General features: G+C 34.1%; 3 protein-coding genes across 9 annotated transcripts; 1 reads left to right on the forward strand and 2 right to left on the reverse strand.

Annotated features, from left to right (window-relative positions):
* Positions 1 to 1,481: 1,481 nt before the first annotated feature.
* LOC111430049 (nucleolin-like) lies at positions 1,482 to 4,754 on the reverse strand. Of its 4 annotated transcripts, none has more exons than XM_023066204.1 (2): positions 4,054 to 4,754; positions 1,482 to 1,504 (listed from the first exon to the last, which is right to left on the reverse strand). In XM_023066204.1, the coding sequence occupies exon 1, from the start codon at positions 4,651 to 4,653 to the stop codon at positions 4,069 to 4,071; it is 585 nt and encodes a 194-aa protein (XP_022921972.1). In that variant the 5' UTR covers positions 4,654 to 4,754; the 3' UTR covers positions 1,482 to 1,504; positions 4,054 to 4,068. The 4 variants fall into 4 exon arrangements, with proteins under 4 accessions (XP_022921972.1, XP_022921946.1, XP_022921963.1 ...); XM_023066178.1 differs by having other exon boundaries at positions 1,485 to 1,563; XM_023066195.1 differs by lacking the exon at positions 1,482 to 1,504 and adding an exon at positions 2,408 to 2,426.
* Positions 4,755 to 6,086: 1,332 nt separating this feature from the next.
* LOC111462796 (B3 domain-containing transcription factor FUS3-like) lies at positions 6,087 to 8,674 on the reverse strand. 2 transcript variants are annotated; one of them, XM_023106551.1, is made up of 6 exons: positions 8,351 to 8,674; positions 7,128 to 7,181; positions 6,937 to 7,037; positions 6,810 to 6,856; positions 6,637 to 6,713; positions 6,087 to 6,556 (listed from the first exon to the last, which is right to left on the reverse strand). In XM_023106551.1, the coding sequence occupies exons 1-6, from the start codon at positions 8,561 to 8,563 to the stop codon at positions 6,257 to 6,259; spliced, it is 792 nt and encodes a 263-aa protein (XP_022962319.1). In that variant the 5' UTR covers positions 8,564 to 8,674; the 3' UTR covers positions 6,087 to 6,256. The 2 variants fall into 2 exon arrangements, with proteins under 2 accessions (XP_022962319.1, XP_022962310.1); XM_023106542.1 differs by having other exon boundaries at positions 7,128 to 7,217.
* A 2,459-nt stretch (positions 8,675 to 11,133) lies between these two features.
* LOC111456211 (N-alpha-acetyltransferase MAK3-like) lies at positions 11,134 to 15,262 on the forward strand. 3 transcript variants are annotated; one of them, XM_023098031.1, is made up of 5 exons: positions 11,134 to 11,438; positions 11,523 to 11,643; positions 12,786 to 12,841; positions 14,700 to 14,917; positions 14,990 to 15,262. In XM_023098031.1, the coding sequence occupies exons 1-4, from the start codon at positions 11,235 to 11,237 to the stop codon at positions 14,907 to 14,909; spliced, it is 591 nt and encodes a 196-aa protein (XP_022953799.1). In that variant the 5' UTR covers positions 11,134 to 11,234; the 3' UTR covers positions 14,910 to 14,917; positions 14,990 to 15,262. The 3 variants fall into 3 exon arrangements, with proteins under 3 accessions (XP_022953799.1, XP_022953790.1, XP_022953805.1); XM_023098022.1 differs by having other exon boundaries at positions 14,700 to 15,262; XM_023098037.1 differs by having other exon boundaries at positions 11,134 to 11,408; positions 14,700 to 15,262.
* The last annotated feature ends 3,091 nt before the right edge of the window (positions 15,263 to 18,353 follow it).

The following is an 18,353-nucleotide window of genomic DNA, read 5'->3' on the forward strand; positions in this document are numbered from 1 at the left end:
TTTTTTTTTTCTTGTTTCTCTCTACTCTAATTCTGTTTAGCCTTTCAATTCTACTTCCATATCTAATTATTTTAAGCCATTTAAATTTAATTCTTTTAATTAGTTTCATTATTTTAGGCAGTTTATTACACTGGGTTTAATTCTTCCTTTAACTTTACTGTTTCCAAATCTAATCTCCTTTCTTTCCTGTGAAAATCTCTTTTGATTATGTTTTCCAAATTTGGTATTTTTTATTTTTATTTGATCTGTCTTCCAATCTTTCTCTCTTTTCTTCTCTGTCTCATATTTTAATTCTATTGCTAGATTTTATTTTCTTTGAATATGTATCCAGATCTTTCTTTTCCCTATCTTTCTCTCCTCCTTATCTATCTATTCTTTTTTTTTTATCAATTTTCATGGACCCTCGCTACGACATATAATTTCTAATTCAGATCATTGCAACAGATAATTTCTAAATTTCTAACTCAGATCTAAATAATTGCTAATATCCTCAGCAGAAAGAAAGAGAAAAATAAATTAAAAAAAAAAGGTAAATCTGACTACTAACCTTTTGAAATGACATCTCTGTCTACCATCTCTCCATTATCTGTCTTCATTCTGGTTTCCTCCAGAAAAATATTTTCTTTCTATTTTTTTTCTTTCTATTTTTGTTTTTTTTGCTGAGTTATTGATACTGAGGGAGATATGGTAGGGGATGGACTTTTTTCTTTCTATTTTTGTTTTTTTTGCTGAGTTATTGATACTGAGGGAGATATGGTAGGGGATGGACGGAGAGATTAAAGGAGGTGGTCAGTTTTTTTTTCTTTTTCTTTATTTTGTTATTTTTATTTTAACACACATATATATATATAACTAAACCCAACGGGGCGTTACAGGGAGAGTTAAATATCACTAATTAATTAAATATCACTAATTAATTAAATATCACCAATTAATTAAATATCACCAATTAATTAAATATCACCAATTAATTAAATATCACTAATTAATTCAATATCACTAATTAATTCAATATCACTAATTAATTCAATATCACTAATTAACCGGCATCCAAATTTGGTTTTAGATTTTTAAAAATAGAGTTAGAATATGAAGAGCAAAAAGAATAATTGATTGATTGATTTGAAATACACTTCTCTTCTCAAATGGGCTTTTCTCTGCTAGGAATGTATAAATAAGGGATAATATGATTCAAACAATCTGATTTGATTTAACTGAATTATAAACAGAGTTGTATTGGTTTATGAATTTTTCTACAAAATAAAAAAAATGATATTTTTACTTGTAAAATTGACTTTGGTCAATGGGTATTTCTATTAATTTAGCCAAATTTCACTCCAACGACATTTTGAGGGAGGAGTACAATGCTGGCTCGCCAGTTGATTTGGTGTCGTCGTTGTTAAGTGAGTTGATTTGGCCCGACATTTAACATGGGGCATCATTTGGAGTTAGTTGTTTGGAGCCTTGACGTCGTGATGATCGAAAAAAGTCGGTCATCGCAAGCCTCCACGGCCAAAGGGAACACCATCACCAAAGAAGAAAGAAGAATATGGGGGCGTAGGACTACAGTTTCCAGGAAGGGAAGCATGAGATACAAACTTATGGTTCATATTTAGAATAAAAAGAAGAAAGAGGAGGATTGAAAAGGAAAGAAATTAAAAGAAACCCTTCATATCAATCAATGCAGAGAATAGATTCCTGCACAGGTTGAGAACTGCACGCACAATCAAAAACAAAAACAAAATATGCATCCAAACTGAAACCAGAGTTTATTCCATCCCCAATTCCCATTGCCAGATCCATGTAATAATATAATTCCAGGAAGATTCTTGACTAACCACAAAGTCATACATCATGCCTCCCTTTCCTATAATCATCACTAACACACTTCCAATTAGTTCTTAGAATAGTACTTGGGAGCTTAATTTTACAGTAATCAAATGGTTGAAAGATTATCAAAGATGATGGAGCGTGTCTCAGCGGTTCTCCTGAATTCCCAAGTACGGAACGACATGGTTCTTGTAACAGCCCAAGCCAGAGAACCCCCAAGTACGGAACGACATGGTTCTTGTAACAGCCCAAGCCAGAGAACCCCCAAGTACGGAACGACATAGTTCTTGTAACAGCCCAAGCCAGAGAACCCCCAAGTACGGAACGACATGGTTCTTGTAACAGCCCAAGCCAGAGAACCCCCAAGTACGGAACGACATGGTTCTTGTAACAGCCCAAGCCAGAGAACCCCCAAGTACGGAACGACATGGTTCTTGTAACAGCCCAAGCCAAGCCCACCGCTAAGAGATATTGTCCTCTTTGGACTTTCCTTTTCAGGCTTCCCCTCAAAGTTACTAGTTTCTATTCGAGTGCCCTTTCCTAGAACACACTGTCTTCAAACAACTTCTTGTGCCACCGAGATATTCTACCAACACCTGGGGTGAATCCATGTCAGGGAAATTAAACAACTTTCTCATCCTCTCTCAACCTCTCATAACAACCAAGCCAAACTAGTTTGAAAAAATTAGTCAGAAGTAAACCACAGACTTTCTTTTTCTCTCTTTTTGCCATGATGACACAGTAGGATGTCACTCAACGTTGCATCGGAGTTTTATGCCTCAATTCTTTCAAAATCACTCCACCGCTACTTGGGAAGGGATAGCATAGGTTGCTTTCAAAGGAGTGGGGTGGCTGTTGAAGACTGAAGCCACCTTAAACACTACTACTTCGAAAAATTTTGTCAGAAGAAATCCACACAAAGATTATCCAAAAGTTAGATACGACTTCTAGCTACCCTCCAAATTAAGTTCCCATGTCTGAATTAACTACCCCTACCCCTACCCCACCGCTCCTTAGGTGGGGTAGCATAATTTCTGTCTACAAGAGAAGGGGGAGTGTCTCTCAAAGGGGCTAAGCCACTTACCAAGTGACAACTTCTAGGACTAAAAAGTTTGGAGTAGCTAGCTTAATAGAGTTGTGAATTTTGTGCCTATTCTTATCTCTCCCCCATGGTTCAGATTTTGATTCTATCCACAACTGAAGAAGCTTTGTGATCTCCACCATTCCACCCTCCCCCCTTGGATTCTGAACTTAGTAGAAGATCCTCCTCCTCTAATCTTTGGCACATGTCCTACACCACCAGTTCATTGTTTTTTTCAATGAGAACCAGTACATTGTTTCTTAGTCTCCACCCCCTACACCCATACCCTCTCAGCATATTGTGCATATTGTGCATATCCATACGCTACAAAAAATGACAGACAGACAGACAGAAAGACAGAGATAGAGTTCTATCAAATCAGTTACACATGAACATGAGGAAAAATAAAATTATACCAGCACCTCTATAACATACCACGGATAAAAAATTCCTAAATGAATAAGTTCGATAGACCCAAGAATGACAGTAGCAAAAACCAATACTGAAGACTCATATAGTCACATATATCGTCAAACGCACTAATAAGTAGCAAAGAACAACAATCAACATGAGCCCATCACTAACTTCTCCTGCAACAGAGATAATTTGACAAACAGAAAGAAAGAAAAGAAATGTAAAAAACAATCCTTTCATTGAACAGGATTTCTCCCCAACAGATTAGCAAGTTATTGTCATCAAGCGAGTCTTTTCCCAGGAAAATTTTCACTCCAAGAGGCATTTGCATGATTACAATCTATGAGAGGAAAAGATCTGCGGCCCAATGTTTTACTGTTCTCAAGGTTTCTTCTTAGTGGCAGGCTCTACTGCAATAGTGCTTGAATCCCAAAAACTTCTCAATGAGCAAGAATTATATGTTCTTCTGATATCCACTAATTTAGCTTAAGTGAGTAAAATTTTGGCTTTCAATTAAGAGTGATGGGTACAATTCCCCTAGAAAGAAAGACTTAATACTGATTCTGCGTTGTTAAGAAACAAAACCAATAGATGCAAGCAATGCTTCGGATATCAAAGTGGGAAGAAAACATGTAAGCTTAAAAATCAAATTATATGATGAAATTCATTACAATATCAACTCACATCACTTCTACTAACTCCAAGGTTCAATTTCCGAGTTTACTGACCTTCCTCGTCTAGATTCAAGCATCGCTATCGCTGCTATCATCGTTGTCGTTCCCCAGATCCGTAGCAAAATAAACTCCAGGATGAACAGTCCGCCTTCGCGTTCTTGAAGGAAGTATGTTGTCCAAATCGACCTCCGTAAGCGGATCATCCGACAAATCGCTCTCTTCAGAGCCTAACTCACTTCCATCGTCGTCGTCGTCGTCGTCGTCGTCTTCCTCCTCCTCAATAAATTTCCCTTTTCCTTTGTCGTCCTTCATGATACCCTTCCCCTTACGATCCTCATCCACTTTCCCACTCAACTTTCCACCATCGTCGCTGCCATCTTCCTCCTCATCCTCGTCGCTGTCCACCTCCTCATAATCTTCATCTTCTGCTTCTCCCACATCCACACAAACTCCACCATCTTTCCCTCCCTCAACCAAAGAATCGCCATCAATCCCTCCACCACTCACACCATTCTTCACAGCATTGCAGGAATCGCCCTCAACCACTTCGAGCTTCTGAATTTTGTTCGAACGCTCCTGTTTCTCTTCAGAGCAGGTATCAACTTTGCGCTTCGCATCAAATACGGACTCCTCTGTGTTAGTAGTTTCCGCCATTAACGTGGCGCAGAACCCACCTTGAAAGCTTCGAGCCCTAATTCCAGAGTAAAATCAACGAAAACGAATTAGGGTTTTCAATAGAACTGTAGAATCAAGGATTTCGATTAACTTCACAATTCCCAGTTCCAAGCTGTTCCGAAGCTTCGAAGCGGTAAAAAAAAATAATTACCCTCAGTGAAAAATTGGAATTTAACCCAAAAGTAAAAAGAAATTAATAATTAGGTTAAATAATGTAGGAGAGCCGTGCATGAGCTCCATTTGGAAGCCATACTGCCAAGACTGTGCAGGTGTGTCGAGCTGTCAGGCAGAAAAAATCAAGGGAAAAACTAAACAGGTAAGAAACCTAATATAGAATATTGTCCTAATACACTGTCCTCCTCGATCACGTTATATTATTTGTCTTTGACTTTTATGTTATCGGGTGCGTGTCACTTGTGCCGCTTCTGTGTCTTCTATTTGTAGTTTGATCGTGACATTTTTTATAAGGGTGTGGCAACTTCTCAAAGTAAGACGAGTTTTAAAAATCTTGATGGAAATTTTGAAAAGGGAAGTTGAAAAGATAACAATATATGCTAGCGATGGACTTGAGGTGTTATAGTTGATACTAGAGCTAGACACTAGGCGATGTGCCAACGAGGAGACTGAGCCTTGTAGAAGGGTGAACACAAGGCGATGTGCCAACAAAGATGCTGGACCCTGAAAGGGGTAGATTGGAGGATCTCTTCCAAAGGGGTGGATTGTAAAATCCCACATTATTTAGGGAAGAGAACGAACACCTAAGACCTCAAAGGAGTGTATTGTGACACCTTTTAAAGGGTTAAAAAAAAATGACGTTTTACTCTTTAAAAAAATAATTATAGAATTAAATAAAATAACAATAATAACTAAAATTCCTCAATTATTAGTTTATGGTAGAAGCAATCTAAAAAAAAAAAAAGTTAATTTTTCATTTTTATTTTGGTTTAACTGATTTTTTAGAAAATCGAAAATTTATTCTATTTGCAGGTTGATATTTACGTGGTCGGGTCAACCCAATCAATAAAAAAATAGAGTTATAACTCAACCCAACTCCACTTAAAAAAAATATAAAAATATTTGTGTTTATAATCAATATTAATGATGCGTCGTGACTTGTAAATATTTTATATTAGAAACTTATGAGATTTTAGTTATTAATGTATCACGTACTCGTAGATTTTTTTAAAATAATTAAAAAAATGAATAAATTAACAAACGAACAAAACTCAACCAAAAAATAAAGGGTTGAGTTTGGTTAGGTTAGATCGTAAATCCTATACGAGTTGCTCGAGTAACCAACCAAAAAAAAATTTCAACTCAACCGCAACTCATATACATCCTTAATTATGGCTGATTGAAGCAGCACGAGTAAGACTGGTAAGACGGTAGAAAACACAAGACACAAGGCAGCGACTTTCAAAGCTTGGCATTCTTTTATTATACAAACTTGCATGGTCACATTTTAGCACCAAAATAATTAAGTTCAAACCTTTCTCCTCCTCCAAAGGTTTTTCTAGCTAAATATTTGATCATGTTGTGGAACCATGCACCAGCTTCTTTACTATTATTGTAGCTATGTCTCTTAGTAGAAGTCATCGAGCGACAAGTTCTCGACTGATCCAAAGCCTTCGATACCTCCCATTCTCGAGTAGTTGGTCATTGAGCTACTCATAAAGTCAAACGACGAATCGTTATCGAAAGCTGAGCTAGTATCGTAGATAAACGATGACACGGGATCGTCCATAGTTGAACTAGGCACGTACATAGAGTTAGCAGCTTTGCTAGCATTGAAGTCTTGAAACACAATATCGCCATTCATAACGCAACTATTTGCTATGTCGGAATATATTTCTGGATCGGATGCCTTTTTTGCTTGAATGACCTACAAAATTAATTAGAGATTAAACAAATACTAAGTGTTACGAAGATTATCCTATTGGAAACAAAACGAAACTAGCTTACGTAGCTATGATCTTCAAAATCTTGGTAAACCAAGATGAAATCTCCTAGTTGTATGCCATGGGCGTTGACGAAGTCCCCTGCGACAACTCAATGTCAAAATTACGATATCTATGTTAGATCATAACGTGAACAGAAACTAAACTCTGTTTGATAACGATTTGAGGAGAGCTTACCCGTGTTTTCAAGTACGTACATTCTACTATTGTTATTCGGCCAAAACCTGCAAAATTCAACCATTTTAAAAACATAATTATACATACAAAACCAAACCGAACGGAACGGAACCGAGCCGAACCGAACCTATATTTAAAGTTCCAAACATGGACTCCATCCAAGTCATCCATGGTGATGATGATTCCTTCTTTAGACTCCAAAGTTGGGAGGTGAGTTTCAGCTGCTTTCTGAGAAATAATTTGTGTTAATTAGTTATTAATTAAGTAATTAATTAATTAATTAATTAAAAAGCATATTATAATTTTGTTCATCAACACCTTTGGGAGTATCATTCTCCTAAGAGAGCTAACATCACTGTTCTTCAGCTCCTTCTGAAAAAGAAACTTCAGCCTTCTTGGATCAATTACCTGTTCATTCAATTTACAAAATAATAATAATAATAAATAATAATAAAACTTTTTTTTTTTATCACAACTAATCAAAATCGGACCGAACCCAAAATCCAACGCTAAACCCGAAAAATCCTTTGTTTTAAAACTCGACAACTATATCAAAATCGAACCGAAATGAAGAATCCCAACTCGAAACCCTAAATCCTGAAAATCCTTTGTTTTAAAACTCGACAACTATATCAAAATCGAACCGAAATGAAGAATCCCTACCTGAAACCCTAAATCCTAAAAAAGACCCGAAACCCTAAACTCGGAAAAACCGTTTGTTTCAAAATTCAACAACTATATCAAAAATCGAACCGAAACGAAGAATCCCAACCCGAAACCCTAAGCGCTAAAAAACTCTTAGTTTCGAAACTCAAAAGCTACATCAAAACTAAACCAAATCGAATCGAAGAATCCCGACCGTGATTTCCAAACACATTACGAAAAAAGAGTTCAAAAACACCAATGACACGGACCCCGACACGACCACCTAAAAATCCAACATTAGGATCGAAAACATAACATCAAACAAGAAAAAAAAAGTACAAGAATGATATCGTGTTTGATGAACCAAAAAAAAAATTAAATTAAAAAAAAAAACAAATATAAATAAATATTTGGATTTTAGTAATAATCTGTACCTAAACATATACATGGTAACCCTCCTTTGATTCGCTTACCTTTTGCTCGTTTTCATAAACTACTTTATTTAGGGTTGCCTTACAAATTCTTAACCCTTAAGTAATTCACCTCCTTCTTCCACTTTAATTACCAAATTACCCTAACAAATGCATTTCTTTTATTTTTCTTTTATTTTCTTTTATTTTATTAATATTGTTCTTGCACCATTGCACCAATCCATGCTGCTGCTTCTAACTCCCTCTTGAATATTTGGATTATTTTTAGTGGCTCAAAAATATTAATAAAATATTTTACTCATATTTTATATCAATTTTTAAATAGTTACATGACTTTAATCCTATGCTATAATTAAATTTTATTGGGTTTTCTTTATAAAAAAAAAATCCCTTTAAATCCCATATTACAAAAAAAAAAAAATAATAATAAAAATAAAGAGAGTAAAAGAAGTAGAAGAAGAGTACCCGAGGGGGAGGGAGGTGGGCGGAAGAAGAAGAAGGAGGAAAGGAGAAGTGAAGATTAGAAGAAGAGCGGCGCTGGCGGGCCATCCTCTTCTTGCGGTGGACTCCACCGCCGCCGAAGCCGGGAACCGCGGCGGCGAGATCGGGGGAAGCGGCGGCGAGGCGGTGGTTGACGTCTTGGAGTGGGCAGTGATCCTGGTTGATGATGGACATCATGATGATGATGAGGAGGAGGAGGAGGAAGAGAGAAAGGGGCAGTAGATAATGTGCTATTTTTGGCAAGAGAGAAAGGGGAAGTGTGGAAGCTAAGGGAGTGGTGAAATAGAGGAAGGGTAAAAAAACAACCATAACATAACAATTATATCCGTATCATACCTCTCTATTTATCTATCTACACACCACCATTAAATAAATTTAACCATGGTTAAATACTGACTACCCATTAAATCAAATAACGTGAAACGAGAGAAAGAGTTAAATTAAGTATTCCTATGGGAAGTTAAGTTAACCATGGTTAAGTGAATGGAGTGAGTTTGTAGAGGTTGAAGTTAATGGTGGTTAAATGAATGGAGTATGTTTGTATAAATGAGGGGAGGGAGAGAAATGGGTTAACCATGGTTAAGAGAGGGAGGAGAGAGAGAGAGAGAAAAAGGTTAAGCATGGTTAAGAGGAGGGAGGAGAGAAGGGTAGTGGCGAGGAAGTGAGAGACGGATGGACGGTGAGGAGGGATGAAAGTTGGGGAGAGGAGGAGGGATACAGGTGGAGGAAAAGTTCTGAGGTTGCATGCAACGACTATGCCCCAACCCCCGTTTTTTTTTTTATTTAACACTCTTCCCTCGCCCTTAATCAATGGCCTTTTGGCGCCTTTCGCTTTGGACTCTCCGTCACTTTTTTTTTTTTTTTTTTTTTGAGTCAAAATAAAATCAAATTATTTTTAGGTCAAAAAATAATAATAATAATAAAGAATGGTTTTTATTTTGGCTAACTTTCAAAAAAAATTTAATAATATTTTTAAATTAAAGAAAGTCTAAAAAAAATCTTTTTAACTTAAAACATTAAAAATTAAAAAATATCATTGTCAATTATCATTTGTTTTAAAGGAAATATTTTGTTTTCAAAATATTTATAAAAAAAATTTCGTTATTACTCATAACAAAATTTAAAATTTAAAATTAAGAATATTTTTTTTACTGACTACAAACGGGTATTTTTTTTATTGATTTACTTTTTTTTTATTTTTAATTATTATCATTATTACTTTTATTCCACTAATTATTATTTTATCATAAAATTGCCATATTAGTGATTCATTAATTATTTAATGGAGCCGTTGATTCGTGGACTTAATGAAACAGTTTCTTAAATTTGGGGACTTGGATTATACTATTTTTAAATTTTGGAATAAAAAATTTTATTTTAATATTATAAAAAAAATTAAGTTTAAATATTATTTTTAGTTCTTATATCTTATTTCCATTCTTTTATTTATATATATATATTTAGAACTAAATTTTTAATATCTTTAACTTTCAAAATTTTAGATAATACCTTAAACTTAAAAAAAAAAAAAAAAACTATTTCTATTCATAGATCAATGACAATAATTTTTTATTTCATAAAAAGTGTTAATACTATCATTAAAATTTTATGAGTATTTTTACTGACAAATCTTTTAAAAATTTAAATATATTCTTTTAAATTTAATCCCTGGCAGAGTGTTTTTAAAACAAAGTTTATTTTTAAAATTAACAATAATTGTATTTAAATTTTGTCTAAAATTTAAATATATTTTTTAAATACTATTAAAAGAAACAAGTTAATTTAAAAAATTAATGATAATTGTATGTTCATTTGCCTTTAATGAATTATAAAATATGAAACAAAAATGACCGAATTTCAAAGAAAAATGATTCTATACATAAATTTGCATTAAAATTTGTGAATTATAACCGAATTATCATCAATTTATCAATTTATGCATTAATCAAACTAAAATTTGTTCAAGACTAGGTACTACTGAAATTACTAAATATGGTCAAATTAGTTTTTCAAGCACGAGTCTTCTAATTTTTTTTTATCAAATTATATATATTGACTACAAATTACCATATCCGGTTGAAATAGACGTGTCATCGTAATTGCTAGATTATGACATTGTACGAGAAATATTTATCTTGAAGTAGGGATGAATTTCTAGTATATTTTATATAATTGATATATTTCAAATCATGTATATAAGACGGGTATAGATGTGCCAAAATGAACTTTACTCGTTCAAAATACGCTATGCTTTTTTTGTATGAGGACAAAGTTAGACTTAGGCATGACAAGAGTGTCTGACAAGTTTGTTGGAATGTAATGCCTTGGATGCATTGCGCTCTGTGGACCCATCTACCTAGCTAGTGACAAAAAATAAGACAAACACAATAGATGTCTTTAGAATGTGTTCGAGACTGAGTTAAGGATCCTTGTCTTCCAGGTTGAGGCCGACACTATGCAGACGGATCGTGAGCTTGAATTTTCTCTCACAGACTGTGCTATACCCCTGTATGGTCTCCAACGTCTAGATAAGTTTTATTTATTTTAAATACGAGAACTAAATCTTCGACGTTGGAGACGAGTGCATACTCGAGTTTTTATTAAAAAATTTAAATATTCATTTTTTAATCAATATATTTGATTGAGTAATACTTGAATTAACCAAATTTATTTGGGTAAAAATTTCGGGGTAATTTTAATAATTTAAATAAATAAAGATTTTCAGGGATTCAAAGGGTTCGATCTTTTTCTGGTATTTGAGTTTAATTCTCTCGCACTGATTGATTTATCCAAAATTCCGCGGCATTCCTTCAGGCGACGCGGCGGTCTCCGGCGAGAAGAATAGAGAATGGAAGCGAAGGTGGACGGCGTTGTAGAAGAGGGAGAAACGAGGAAAGTTGAATTTGAAGCATCGGAGATAGAGTACGTAAGCTATGGCGGTGAGCATCACTTGCCTCTTATCATGAATCTCGTCGATCAAGAACTCAGCGAACCCTACTCCATATTCACCTATCGTTACTTCGTATATCTCTGGCCTCAACTATCATTCCTGGTATTAATCTCGCTTTTGTGTCAAATCTCTGACTAATTAGATCATGATCGTTGCCATTCTCTTTAATTTTTGTTGTTTCTTCAGGCCTTCCATCGAGGAAAATGTGTCGGGACGGTGGTTTGTAAGATGGGAGAGCATAGGGGCACTTTCAGAGGGTACATTGCCATGTTGGTGGTCATCAAGCCTTATAGAGGCAAAGGCATTGGTAAATTTTTCCTTGCTTTTCTTGTTTATATGAAGTGATTGTTATTTATCCGTGTTTGATAATGGCTCATTTACTCTAATGCGTGATCATTGCAATTTTCGGTTCTAGTTGCTCGTAGCTGTTTGAGTTATCCTATCTGTAAGCTTTCAATAGTTTTCCATGTAAATTGGAGCTGTAATTTCTTCGGAAGATTCATTTGTATAATTTACTTGGATTTCTATGTTCTTACAATATAATTACATATTAGAATAGTTTCTACTCAATTCTCTTTGACAAGAATGCCTGCTTACTCTAGATCATGATCCCAATTTTCTCTTCCTAACCGTTGATTACGTTGGATGATGAAAGTCCGACATCGGCTAATGTAGGGAATGATCATGGGTTTATAATCAAGGAATACTCTCTCCATTGGTCTGAGCCCTTTTGGAGAAGCCAAAAGCAAAGCCACGAGAGCTTATGCTCAAAGTGGACAATATCATATCATTGTGGAGAGTCGTGTTCGTCTAACATGGTACCAGAGCCATGCCCTAAAACTTAGTTGTGCCAATAGATTGGTAAATCCTCAAATGTCAAACAAAGGACTCAAAGTGGATAATATCATACCATTGTGGAGAGTCGTGTTCGTCTAACATGGTATCAGAGCCATGCCCTAAAACTTAGTTGTGCCAATAGATTGGTAAATCCTCAAATGTCAAACAAAGGACTCCAAAAGAAAAGGAGTCAAGCCTCCTCGAAGGCATAGTCAAAAAATGACTAAGACTCCAAAGGAGTCGAGCCTCGATTAAGGGGAGACATACTTTGTTCGAGGGGAGGTGTTGGATGATGAGAGTCCCACATTGGCTAATTTAGGGAATGATCATGGGTTTATAATCGAGGAATACTCTCTCCATTGGTCTGAGACCTTTTGGGGAAGCCCAAAGCAAAGCTATGAGAGCTTATGCTCAAAGTGGACAATATCATACCATTGTGGAAAGTCGTGTTCGTCTAACAGATTAGAACATCATTTGTTTATTACCATAACATTGAACCTACTCCATAATGTTTTTCCATTTTAAATTTGGTTTTAAGATACATTATTTTTGTTATAAACCTATTAGAGTTCAAGATCTTCATTATTATCAATTTTTTTCTCTGTATTGTAGCTACCGAGCTTGTCACGAGATCAATAAGAGTCATGATGGAATCAGGTTGTGATGAGGTATGTTAGCATCAAATATGGTATTCCCTCTATATTATATATGCCAACATTTATGTTCCTTTATTGATTCATTAAAGGAGTCAAAGCAACTAACTTGTGAGTTCCCTTCCCGATATGATAGTGATTGATTTCTAACTTTTTTAATTGAATCACTGAACTGCAAGTTAATAGTCCGCATCAACTATTGTTCCCTTGTAAAGAAAAATGCAGCTCGAGCATGCATCTCTGATATTATACTTGCTATGTCATTTCCTTTAAATCCCAAGTGGTCTTTTCACCACAAATTCTCTTTCAATCCCGTACTCCTATTCGGTACTACTTGGTAAATTGGATTTGGAGACATCTGCTTTCATCAAGCTCTGTTTTGATCCAAGCGAGTGCCTTTCATACGACAATTAGAAAGAAAATTAGCTTAACTCCACCATGTGATATTATGTCATAACTTTACTGAAGATAATTACAACTACAAGTCAATCATTCAATGTGGAAATTTTAATTGATGATATATTTAGTGATCTAACCTCATATATCTCTCTTTTAAGTTGACTGTTGTTTTCTTACATTGGAAAAAATGGAATATATAAAAAGGATTGAAATGTAACAATTTAAAGTATTGATGTGTTTCCTTAAACGAACCCAAAGGTTGGGTAGTAATGACCTTTAATTTAGATAAGAAAAAGAAGGAAACTTTGAAACCCCTTGGAGATAGCTACCAGATACCGAGTATTTTTCCGAGTGTCCTAACCATAAAATGAATTAAGTTGTAGTGAAAGTTCGATCATGATTTGGGGAACTAGAGAAGTCAAAAGGTTTTGGGTGTTGATATGGCACATAAGTTATTAAATTAGAAGAGAATTCATTTCCTCTCCTTACTAAGAAGGTTTGAGGTGTGCAAGAATGATGGGGAACATGTTTACTTTTGAGATTACAGGTTTAGGGTTTGGGGGCTACCTATCTTAGATATTAATATTATAGCAAGTATCTCAATTCCAATGTTGTAGAGCTAGGCAACAAACGTACAGGATTTGTTGATTAGATGACTTGTGCTCAACTTGTTTTGAACACTTTCAGTTTAAAAGAAAAGGAGCATTCTCAAGTTTGGAAGTCTAATCGTTTTGAATGTGGCTCAAATTTACCAGGCTGAATAATCTTTGGGAGTTATCCTGAATGGATGGTATAGATGTAGCTGAAACTGATCTGAATTTGAGATTAATGGTTTATGTTGAATTTTCCTGCCGTAATACCATCTTGAGTAGCATTTTTTTTTTTTTTTTTTTTACATGATTTGACAATTTGAACTAAATTGTAACAATTACATGATTTGACAATTTGAACTAAATTGTAACAACCCAAGCCCGCCGCTAGCCGTTATTGTCCTCTCTGGGCTTTCCCTCAAGGTTTTAAAATGCATAGGTTAGGGAGAGATTTCCACACCTTTATAAAAAATGCTTCATTCTCCTTCTCAACCGATGTGGGATCTCACACAAATCATTTCTTATTTAGTTTAATTCCATACAATAGCGTGGCTACCATTTTCTTACTCATGTTTTGTATTGTTTGAGTAGATGGTTAATGCAATTATTATGCAGTCACCCTTTCAAAAGAAATCAAATATCTTTTAGAAAAACGTGGTTAAACCTCCTTTTAAGGATGTTGTCAGACTCTTTTCATGCTGGCCTTCTCATTTTATCCAAGTCTGCAGCCACTCTTTTATTCGCTTTGCCTATTGGAATTGTTTTCTATAATTTTTTCGACCTCGAGGGAGAGGATCGCTCGTTTCCTCTTCTTTATGAGCTTTGTTTTGTGCAATGTGACATGCTAACTTACAACTTACCATCTGATACTATCTTGACTGAAGGTCACACTAGAAGCTGAAGTTACAAACAAAGGAGCACTTGCACTATATGGTCGTCTCGGGTTTATAAGGGCGAAACGACTCTTTCATTATTACTTGAATGGAGTTGATGCATTTCGTCTTAAGTTATTATTTCCACACATGGAATCACACCCATCCTTGAGTTTGATGGCTAACAGAGACGATAATCGACGGGAAGGCGACAGTTTATAGCACGAATGGTACAATATCCCATCTATTTTTGAAGCTAGGCAATTTATGTGAACACTATTCACCCATTTTTCCTTCCATAGTTACTTTGTCCGCCAGCCATGTGATGTTGTGCATTAAACCCGACCCGAATGGTTCGTCTGATATCTGTTTGATGTTGTCCTTAGTAGTTAGAAGTGGACAGAGCTTTATAAAGTTGTTTATGCTGTAAATTTAGCCATCCAAGTTCTCCCTTTATGGCGTTGTAAACTTGTAATGGAATGAGAAACAGTTTTGATTATTTTGTCTATTTGAGAATGGGGATGAGAGATGGATGAGTTTATTGGAATAAAGGATTTTGATTTCCAGTTGAAACTTCTTAAGAAATTATAGGGTCTAAGCCAAATTATTGAAGTTCTTATGTTTTTGCCTTTCTAATTTTGAAGGTGGTGGTTATAGGTGCTTTATCCCAAGAGGTTTAACATATTTGATGTGGTTTCTTTGATTGGTAGAAGGTTAAATTGATTGGAGATAAAAATTTGTCTATTGTTAAGTTGTTTTTTGTGAGAGTTTTTAATGATTTAAGTTGTATATCAAATAAAAGTTACTCTGTTTGGAAGAGATTTTTTATGGTATAAATTAAATTGTTACATAAGTTGAGAAATTAAAGCAAAATTGATAGGCGAATGAACTCTAACAATAATTAACTATTTTTAAAACATATTTAAAACTATTTTTAAAACTCATACTGATTCAAAATCTATTTTTTTTTTATTACAAAAATTCTACTTTTAAATCTATAACTTCCTTTAAATGATCCTACTTTTAAATTTGAATTTATTTTTAAATCCTATTCAAAATTTATACTTTATATCTTATTTTTATTTTTTTTAAAGGTCAAAATTGTATCAAAATCGTAATCTGTGTAATCGGGTGTCAAAATATGTACAAAAAAAAAAATATGTACGTCTAAATTTGGTAGTAGTACGCCTAAATTTGGTGTCAAAATGTTATGTTACCTCTCAATTTGGTGTCAAAATGTTGTTCTAAATTTGTAACCTTAAATTTTGTCGTCAAAATGTTATGTTCTAAATTTGGTATGTTATGTCTGTCTAAATTTTGGTGAATGTTATGTCAGTCTAAATTTTGGTGTCAAAATGTTATGTTCTAAATTTGGTGTCTAAATGTTTATTTATGTTATGTAGGTCTAAATTTGGTGTCTAAATGTTTATTTATGTTATGTACGTCTAACTTTGGTGTCAAAATGTGATGTACTTATTAGTGTACATCTAAAATTGGTGGTGTCAAAATGTGATGTATTTTGAATACTTATTTGGTGTAAGTCTAAATTTGGTGTCAAAATGTGATGTACTTTTATCAAAATGTTATGTACGATCTAAATTTGATGTCAAAATGTGATACCGTGTCTAAACGTCTACATTTGGTGTCAAAATGTGATACTGGTGTCGTGTCTAAACGTCTAAATTTGGTGTCAAAATGTGATACTGATATCGTTCTAAATTTGTGATATTGGTGTCATTCTAAATTTGTGATACTGGTGTCGTTCTAAATTTGTGATACTCGTGTCGTTCTAAATGTGTCGTGTCTAAATTAAGTGTCACCGTGCATGTCAATTAAGTGTCACCGTGTCAAAATTAAGTGTCACCTTGTCAAAATTAAGTGTCACCGATGTCTAAATTAAGTGTCCCCGATGTCTAAATTAATTGTCACTCATGTCTAAATTAATCGAGTGTCTAAATTTAGTGTCAAAATCACATTTTATTATCTAAATCTAATCACATTCTATTGTCAAAATTTGGTGTCAAAATCACACTCTATTGTCTAAATTTGTTATAAATTGTCTAGCATATTGTCGGTTATAAATAGTGTCAACATGGATACCGTTATACATCATGTAAATTGAATACAGTGTCTAAATTTGGTGTCAAAATCAAACAAAATAAATACAGTGTCTTTGTGTCCAAATCAAAATCAATACTCTGTCTAAATTTGGTGTCAAAATCAAAAGCTACTTGTAATACAGTGTTAAGGTATCAAAATCCATATAAATTGGTGTCAAAATCAAAATCAGGTGGGTCAAAATCTGTATAAATCTAGTGTAACAATTTGTCTTTTCTTTACAGCAATCCTATTTTCAATCTTATTTTTATAATTCAGAATCCTCTCTCTCAATAGGACAATCCTAGGGTAACCATAGATTCAAAATTTATACCAGTCTCTTATTCTATTTTTACAATAGATCTCTCTTATAACAATCACAATACTATTTAAAATAATAGTATTTAAGATATGTACCAGTCTCCTCGAGAATCTTTATAACAAACTTATCTCTCCTAATAAGAATCTTTATAATTAAGATATGTACGGGTCTCTTACTTTTATTTATAACAATTCTATTTTTGCAATACTATTCAAAATCTCTATCGTCCCTCCTATATCATTCTTGTTTTTAAAACAAGTTTAAAATGTTCGTCCTACTCCGGATTCAAAATAGTATATTTTATCTCTTTGGGTATATTTTTATAATAAGATTCAAAATCTATGTCTCTTTCTCTGTAATTTTCCCATTTTAGAATAGTATTAAAAATTATTAAAAATTATAGAATTTAAAATGTCTCCGTGTCTCTTTCTTTATAAGAATCATATTTTTACAATAAGACTCAAAATCTCACGTCTCTAGATTTAAAATTAAGTCTCTCTTTATCCTATTTTTACCATCTTTCTTTACAACAATCTTATTTTTAGGATAGGATTCAAAATATGAACGGCTATGCTATAATAATGTTATTTTTAAAACACGTTTCAATCTCTATGTCTCACGTCTTAATCTCTGTTATCTGTTCTATGTGTCTCTCTCCCGTAACACGTTTCAAGTGTTGTTCTATGTGTCTCTCCCGTAACACGTTTCAAGTGTCTCTCTCCTGTAACACGTTCCAATTTCTATTCTCTATGTCTCACGTTTTAATCTCTGTTTTATGTGTCTCTCTTGTAACAATCTTAGTGTCTTAATCTCTGGTTCTATGTGTCTCTCTCCTGTAACAATCCTAGTGTCTCTCTGCTATAATAATGTTATTTTTTAAACACATTTCAATCTCTCTCTCTTCTATAACAATCTCAGTGTCTCTCTTCTATAACAATCCTATCAATCCTAGTGTCTCTATCCTATAACAGTTATAGTGTCTCTCTCTCCTATAATAATGCTATTTTTAAAACACGAACATGTGTCTCTCTCCTGTAACCATTCTAGTGTCTCTCCTATAAATGCTATTTTTAAAATACGTTTCAAAATCTTCTATTTTTAAAACACGATTCAAAATTGTGTCTCTCTTTCTTTATAAATTTATATTTTTAAAACACAACTGGTTGTTGCCGGGCACCAATTTCCACTAATACTTGTAGTGTTGTTGCAGCTACCTGCACAGAATACTTGTGGTGTTGCGGCTACCT

Source organism: Cucurbita moschata, unplaced genomic scaffold (genome assembly GCF_002738365.1).
Source record: "Cucurbita moschata cultivar Rifu unplaced genomic scaffold, Cmos_1.0 Cmo_Scf00002, whole genome shotgun sequence".
NCBI lineage: Eukaryota > Viridiplantae > Streptophyta > Magnoliopsida > Cucurbitales > Cucurbitaceae > Cucurbita > Cucurbita moschata.

Coding starts and splice junctions, on each gene's coding strand:
- LOC111430049 (XM_023066204.1), bottom strand. CDS start 4,653: ATGGCGGAAACTACTAACACAGAGGAGTCCGTATTTGATGCGAAGCGC.
- LOC111456211 (XM_023098022.1), top strand. CDS start 11,235: ATGGAAGCGAAGGTGGACGGCGTTGTAGAAGAGGGAGAAACGAGGAAA. Junction 11,439..11,522: donor GGCCTCAACTATCATTCCTG/GTATTAATCTCG, acceptor TTGTTTCTTCAG/GCCTTCCATCGAGGAAAATG. Junction 11,644..12,785: donor TTATAGAGGCAAAGGCATTG/GTAAATTTTTCC, acceptor TCTGTATTGTAG/CTACCGAGCTTGTCACGAGA.
- LOC111462796 (XM_023106542.1), bottom strand. CDS start 8,563: ATGATGTCCATCATCAACCAGGATCACTGCCCACTCCAAGACGTCAAC. Junction 7,218..8,350: donor CCCACCTCCCTCCCCCTCGG/GTACTCTTCTTC, acceptor TTGAATGAACAG/GTAATTGATCCAAGAAGGCT. Junction 7,038..7,127: donor GGAGAATGATACTCCCAAAG/GTGTTGATGAAC, acceptor ATTATTTCTCAG/AAAGCAGCTGAAACTCACCT.